The sequence below is a fragment of the Nerophis lumbriciformis genome, linkage group LG35 (genome assembly GCF_033978685.3).
Source record: "Nerophis lumbriciformis linkage group LG35, RoL_Nlum_v2.1, whole genome shotgun sequence".
In the NCBI taxonomy this organism is placed as follows: domain Eukaryota; kingdom Metazoa; phylum Chordata; class Actinopteri; order Syngnathiformes; family Syngnathidae; genus Nerophis; species Nerophis lumbriciformis.
In genome coordinates this window covers 13,915,082-13,922,500 of record NC_084582.2, presented here as the reverse complement: position 1 = coordinate 13,922,500, position 7,419 = coordinate 13,915,082, and the positions used below count along the sequence as shown (strand labels likewise).

Here is a 7,419-nt window from a genome sequence, read left to right as displayed (position 1 = left end):
CCAGAGCCCGGGATTGAACCCAGGACTGCTCAGGACCTTTGTATTGTGAGGCAGACGCACTAACCCCTCTACCACCGTGCTGCCCTATACATTTTTCCATTTTGTAAAATGCTTAAGAAAAAACCCGACATATTTTGTTGTCAAATGATTAAATAATTAATTAGATAGTCTGTAGTTAACTCATGATTAATCACGATTAACTGCAGACTGAAGTTTTTTTTTTTAATCTTTAAAAAGGTGTACCTTAGACCGGAGGTCTGCAAACCGCAGCTCGAGAACCGCATGCGGCTCTTTAGCGCAGCCCTACTGGCTCCCTGGAGCTTTTTCAAAAATGTATGAAAATGGAAAAAGGTCGAGGAAAAAATATATATTTTTGTTTTAATATGGTTTCTGTAGGACAACCATGACAAAAACTAACCTAATTGTTAGAAAGCGCACTGTTTAACATGTTTGTGTTTATGCTTCAAAGATGAGAGTATTTGGCGAGCGCCGTTTTGTCCTAGTAATTTCAGCGGTCCATGAACGCACCGTAGTTGTGTGGCCTGTGACGCAGCAGTTTGTTTACACCATAGGGTGTCTATTAGATGGATCGCGAGCTACCGGTCGATCAGGGAGGGTGTGTCACTCGAACGAGAGGAGAAAAAAAAAAAAAAAGTAGACCTAAAATTACTGATCATCAATCTTCATTACGACGTCACTTAGTTGACGTTCACGGCCCCCGAGGATCTTGAGCAATGACGATGATAGCTGCGAGCTTAGTATGAAGGGAAAAAAATTAGTCAGTAATGCGAAAAAATACTTTTTATTTCAACACTCTCTCTGTACCGGCTGTAAGGACCGACCACGCAGTTCCTGTTTTCATAATAAAAGTGCTATGCCAACCTGCCAGTGCTAATAAAATAAAAGTCGCAGAAAACTAGCAAACTACTGAATTAACTCCAATGTATTTCTTTTAAAGGTTTTTAAAACAAGTATGGAAGCTGGACAAATAAAAAGCTAATAACAACCACTTTCATGTGGTGTTGTTAAAGAGAGGAGGACTTTATTTCCCCTTCACAACGTAAATTCAAAGTTGTGGAGCTTATCAGCAACTACTGTGAATCCTGTCTGATTCCAATCAATGCAAGTCATCAGAATAAAGGTAATACACCAACTTACATTCTTGTCTTCATGAAAGAAGGGAATCTGTATGTGTTAAATATGTTTGTATTTTTAATTAACACCTTTAACAGGCCAAAAGCTAAGACATACCTTCTCATTTAATGGGTTTTCTTTATTTTCATGACTATATACATTGTCACTGAAGGCATCAAAACTATGAATGAACACATGTGGAGTTATGTACTTAACAAAAAAAAGGTGAAATAACTGAAAACATGTTTTATATTCTTGTTTCTTCAAAATAGCCACCCTTGGCTCTGTTTACTGCTTTGCACACTCTTGGCATTCTCTCGATGGGCTTCAAGAGGTAGTCACCTGAACTGGTTTTCACTTCACAGGTGTCATAGCACCGCAAGTTCTTATACAGTCAGTGATGAGTTCAATGAATACGTCTGTGCAAGTATGAGTGAGGAGACTTCGACTGGTGTGCTTGCTGGCAAATTTTTATTTAAAATACACACCGACGGGACTTTAGCTAAAACGGTCACCACGTTTCGCATAAATAAATGACGTGCGTTCAAGTAAAATACATTTAAGTCATTTTGCTGCAAATAATTACATTTCAAGTGTGATTAATCGGATTTTTAAAACATCATTTGGCATCACTAAAGTATAGAGGTAAAAGCCAGTAAATTAGAATATTTTGAAAAACTTGATTTATTTCAGTAATTGCATTCAAAAGGTGTAACTTGTACATTATATTTATTCATTGCACACAGACTGATGCATTCAAATGTTTATTTCATTTAATTTTGATGATTTGAAATGGCAACAAATGAAAATCCAAAATTCCGTGTGTCACAAAATTAGAATATTACTTAAGGCTAATACAAAAAAGGGATTTTTAGAAATGTTGGCCAACTGAAAAGTATGAAAATGAAAAATATGAGCATGTACAATACTCAATACTTGGTTGGAGCTCCTTTTGCCTCAATTACTGCGTTAATGCGGCGTGGCATGGAGTTGATGAGTTTCTGGCACTGCTCAGGTGTTATGAGAGCTCAGGTTGCTCTGATAGTGGCCTTCCCTAGCAGGAAGCATCACTGATGGTGGAAACTTTACACTAGACTTCAGGCAACGTGGATCCTGTGCCTCTCCTGTCTTCCTCCAGACTCTGGGACCTCGATTTCCAAAGGAAATGCAAAATTTGCATGGTTGGGTGATGGTTTGGGGTGCCATGTCATCTGCTGGTGTCGGTCCACTCTGTTTCCTGAGATCCAGGGTCAACGCAGCCGTCTACCAGCAAGTTTTAGAGCACTTCATGCTTCCTGCAGCTGACCTGCTCTATGGAGGTGGAGATTTCAAGTTCCAACAGGACTTGGCGCCTGCACACAGCGCAAAATCTACCCGTGCCTGGTTTACGGACCATAGTATTTCTGTTCTAAATTGGCCCGCCAACTCCCCTGACCTTAGCCCCATAGAAAATCTGTGGGGTATTGTGAAAAGGAAGATGCAGAATGCCAGACCCAAAAACGCAGAAGAGTTGAAGGCCACTATCAGAGCAACCTGGGCTCTCATAACACCTGAGCAGTGCCAGAAACTCATCGACTCCATGCCACGCCGCATTAACGCAGTAATTGAGGCAAAAGGAGCTCCAACCAAGTATTGAGTATTGTACATGCTCATATTTTTCATTTTCATACTTTTCAGTTGGCCAACATTTCTAAAAATCCCTTTTTTGTATTAGCCTTAAGTAATGTTCTAATTTTGTGACACACGGAATTTTGGATTTTCATTTGTTGCCACTTCAAATCATCAAAATTAAATGAAATAAACATTTGAATGCATCAGTCTGTGTGCAATGAATAAATATAATGTACAAGTTACACCTTTTGAATGCAATTACTGAAATAAATCAAGTTTTTCAAAATATTCTAATTTACTGGCTTTTACCTGTACTTATATAACACAAAGCATTGTGCTAGTAGACATGAGTATCAATATTTCACCCTTTTTATCTTTAGAATGAATTTTTTGATCCACTTTTAGTAATATTTTGTTAATCAATATGCTGTGGAGCAACAAAACACAAATTGCAAGTACAAAATGGCCCTTGGGCCACACTTTTAACACCCTTGACTTGAAGACTGGGATTGCCAACAAGAAGCTTGATAAATTTATATTTAATTTGCGTCCTGCTATATTTTAGATGTGTGTGCTTGCATATCTTTTCTTCTTTTTCCAAAGATCATTGTTTGGTGACAAGTTGGTTATACTGTTGGGGAAAAAGGATTTCACCTCCGAATCAATACATTTATAATAAATAAATGATAAATGGGTTGTACTTGTATAGCGCTTTTCTACCTTCAAGGTACTCAAAGCGCTTTGACACTACTTCCACATTTACCCATTCAACGCCAAGAAAACGGAAATGCTGATTATCGGTCCTGCTAAACACCGACATTTATTTAATAATACCACCTTAACATTTGACAACCAAACAATTACACAAGGCGAATCAGTAAAGAATCTGGGTATTATCTTCCACCCAACTCTCTCGTTTGAATCACACATCAAGAGTGTTACTAAAACGGCCTTCTTTCATCTCCGTAATATCGCTAAAATTCGTTCTATTTTATCCACTAGCGACGCTGAGATCATTATTCATGCGTTCGTTACGTCTCGTCTCGACTACTGTAACGTATTATTTTCTGGTCTCCCTATGTCTAGCATTAAAAAATTACAGTTGGTACAAAATGCGGCTGCTAGACTTTTGACAAGAACAAGAAAGTTTGATCATATTACGCCTATACTGGCTCACCTGCACTGGCTTCCTGTGCACTTAAGATGTGACTTTAAGGTTTTACTACTTACGTATAAAATACTACACGGTCTAGCTCCGTCCTATCTTGTCGATTGCATTGTACCATATGTCCCGGCAAGAAATCTGCGTTCAAAGAACTCCGGCTTATTAGTGATTCCCAGAGCCCAAAAAAAGTCTGCGGGCTATAGAGCGTTTTCTATTCGGGCTCCAGTACCGTACTATGGAATGCCCTCCCGGTAACAATTAGAGATGCTACCTCAGTAGAAGCATTTAAGTCCCATCTTAAAACTCATTTGTATACTCTAGCCTTTAAATAGTCCCCCTGTTAGACCAGTTGATCTGCCGTTTCTTTTCTTTTCTCCTCTGCTCCCCTTTTCCTTGGGGGGGGGGGGGGGGCACAGGTCCGGTGGCCATGGATGAAGTGCTGGCTGTCCAGAGTCGGGACCCGGGGTGGACCGCTCGCCTGTGCATCGGCTGGGAACATCTCTGCGCTGCTGACCCGTCTCCGCTCGGTATGGTGTCCTGCTGGCCCCACTATGGACTGGACTCTTACTATTATGTTGGATCCACTATGGACTGGACTCTCACAATATTATGTCAGACCCACTCGACATCCATTGCTTTCGGTCTCCCCTAGAGGGGGGGGGGGGTTACCCACATATGCGGTCCTCTCCAAGGTTTCTCATAGTCATTCACATCGACGTCCCACTGGGGTGAGTTTTTCCTTGCCCGTATGTGGGCTTTGTACCGAGGATGTCGTTGTGGCTTGTGCAGCCCTTTGAGACACTTGTGATTTAGGGCTGTATAAATAAAGATTGATTGATGATTGATTGATTGACCCATTCACACACTGATGGAGGGAGCTGCCATGCAAGGCGCTAACCAGCACCAAAACCCTTCACGGTTAAGTTCGCACAGAACCCTGATTTCATACCCATGACACACCTTTTAGATGGATGAACTATGAGAGAAATTACTGTTTCAGCTGTATAGCGGAGAACAACATATTCTTCCATTTTCCTTGCCCATGAATGTCATAAAATGCAGTTGTTACTAACAATATCAGACCTGGTGATAATATGGAAGCAGTACTGTATTTTTCGGACTATAAGTCGCAGTTTTTTTCATAGTTTGGCCGGGCTCCAGTGCGATTTATGTTTTTTTTCCTTCTTTATTATGAATTTTCGGCAGGTGCGACTTATACTCCGAAAAATACGGTATATATAATAAAATAGCTTGATGGCCATACCTTTGCAGCACTCATTAATTTTTTCATCATCAGGTCTCCTTTCTATGGCCAGGGTACCATGGCTGCTGTCCATCTTGTTCCTGCTGGTGCTCCATGCGCCAAGGGTAGCACCCGCTCCGACGCAGCACCTCTGCGGCTCCCACCTGGTAGACACCCTGTACTTCGTATGCGGAGAAAGGGGCTTTTTCCACAGTCCGAAACGACTCCACAAGAGGGATCTGGAACACTTGCTTAGTAAGGCCATGCAAAGTATTCCTTAATTTGAGAAAAAGTGTGAATTGAGGTGAAGTGTATAATCCTCACATTGACTTGTGTCTGCCGTCTGAACCACTATGTTAAAAGTTCACGCTGAACTTTTAGCATTTCAAGTAACAAAGTTAATACGCTGAAAAGTTTGCTGAATGTTTTTATAGCCTTAAAGCCTTTGTGTCAACGCTGCGGCCAGTGAAGCTCCTCATTAACTTATTCACAAACAACCTTGTGATGTTTTCATGTTTAGATGTTGAAGCTATGATACAAACTATTGGATCGTCATTGTACCCCCTTCTGAAATAAGGCCTAATGAGACTAAATGGATTGAGGCGATCAGATTACCGAGCCATTAGGCTTCCATTAAAGTGTGATGACTCTAAACGCTTGTATGAGAGACTTTTAGGTTCACACAGCAGGCGGGACTTAACTCGGCTTTGGAAACTTTCTCCACTTCTAAAGGGTTCCTGTCAAAGAAAAACAGACAAGAACAACAGCCGTGGAAGAAGTTTTCTGGCAGCGACGAGCCCAAGGTGAAGAGAGGCATCGTGGAGCAGTGCTGCCATAAGCCATGCAGCATTTACCACCTGGAGGGCTACTGTGACTGACCCGCTCACTCCACATTCACACACACACACACGACCACTCACAGCTTCATATTTGGCCAAATATTTGCTGGCTTTGTTTAAATGACTGCAGCAAATAAAGCTTCATGACCCACAACCTCAGACTCATCTTTGCAAAGATGTGACTTTGTACTTTTTGTCTATTAAGGATATCATTTTGCAGTCGTCTTTTCAACATGACTGCGATCCTACACTGCCCTCTGTTGGCTGATGCCAGAATTAGCCAGTAAGATTCAAACAACTAATGTTTAAAAGATCACTTTATTTACAGATGAATATTTGCAACCCAAAAATACCACATAGTTGTCTACTCCTGCTAGGTACTTAGCATGTATGGCTATTTCTTGCTCCAAAACTATGACTTTAAAATGTGTTATTCGTTTTCATACAAACGTATTAAACATTTCTTTTAAACTACTTTAAATTACCATTTCAAGCAAAAGGCAACGGTTAAAAAAAGATTATGTAATTACGGTTCTCGACTAGTAGAATCTCCCCAATGTGCGATTTTCTACAAGGGAAAGGGAAAAAAAGAATAAAACAGATTGACAACAGGCACTGTTGTGTTTATCATTTCATCATTAAGTCTTTGTGAAAGTGGGGTTTCTGTGTCATGAAAAGATGTCTGCTCACCGTCTTTCAGAGGCGTCTCAGCATGCCTGTTCTCCTTATTGTGTTGGAACGCTTTGCTGGGATCAAACTTACGCTCGCAACCACCGGGGAGCTTCGACTTGAGTTGATCCAGATCACTCTTTTGACGGCTAACCTGGGAGCGAAGCTTCAACACCTCCTGCTCACACACACACACACACACACACACAAAACATACCGTACATTAATTAAAACCCATTACATTGAGGAGAACGCAGTGGAAAATGCAGTGACACCAAACAGTAACTTGTCAAGTTCCTGCTTAATTTATTTTTTGGAAAGATTATTTTCAGAGCATGTTCAATGACGACCTATCTTGTCTGACAGGCATGGATAGTATCATTTCTGATTCCTTTGTAGATGTCTGATTTCAATGACATCTTCATGGCAAACATCTTATATTTTTTCAAAAATATAAAAAAGGGTCATTAAACAACATTTAACTTTCTTTCCAAGTTTTACAAAGACTTCATACCTGTAATGTGCACCCGACAAAAATGCACAACACTAATTACAACTATTTTGTCATGGTTTTTATATTTATACAAATAAACTCAACATAATTTACTCAACTAAGCAACACAATTATCATTATTATTTTTTTTTTTTGTCCTGTCCAGCTTCTCAGGCAAATCATATCGTTGATGTAGATGCCCATGTCGGTTGTTCAGATTTACTTTACAAAAGAGAAGTGTAGGATACTTCTCTTGTTGCCTTAT

General features: G+C 40.3%; 2 protein-coding genes across 4 annotated transcripts in view; one reads left to right on the top strand and one right to left on the bottom strand.

Annotated features, from left to right (window-relative positions):
• The window catches only part of LOC133575100 (insulin-like), an 11,771-nt gene extending 5,461 nt beyond the window's left edge, over positions 1–6,310 (top strand). The window contains exons 2-3 of the mRNA XM_061927574.2: positions 5,208–5,408; positions 5,886–6,310. Coding sequence (XP_061783558.2) covers positions 5,208–5,408; positions 5,886–6,031 — 347 coding nt within the window. The 3' untranslated portion in view covers positions 6,032–6,310. The remainder of the gene's footprint in view (positions 1–5,207; positions 5,409–5,885) is intronic.
• The window catches only part of hmmr (hyaluronan-mediated motility receptor (RHAMM)), a 23,701-nt gene continuing 22,573 nt past the window's right edge, over positions 6,292–7,419 (bottom strand). For all 3 annotated transcript variants that reach the window (XM_061927570.2, XM_061927571.2, XM_061927573.2), the window contains 2 exons: positions 6,683–6,839; positions 6,292–6,560 (listed from right to left, as the gene is read on the bottom strand). In XM_061927570.2, coding sequence (XP_061783554.2) covers positions 6,532–6,560; positions 6,683–6,839 — 186 coding nt within the window. In that variant the 3' untranslated portion in view covers positions 6,292–6,531. The remainder of the gene's footprint in view (positions 6,561–6,682; positions 6,840–7,419) is intronic.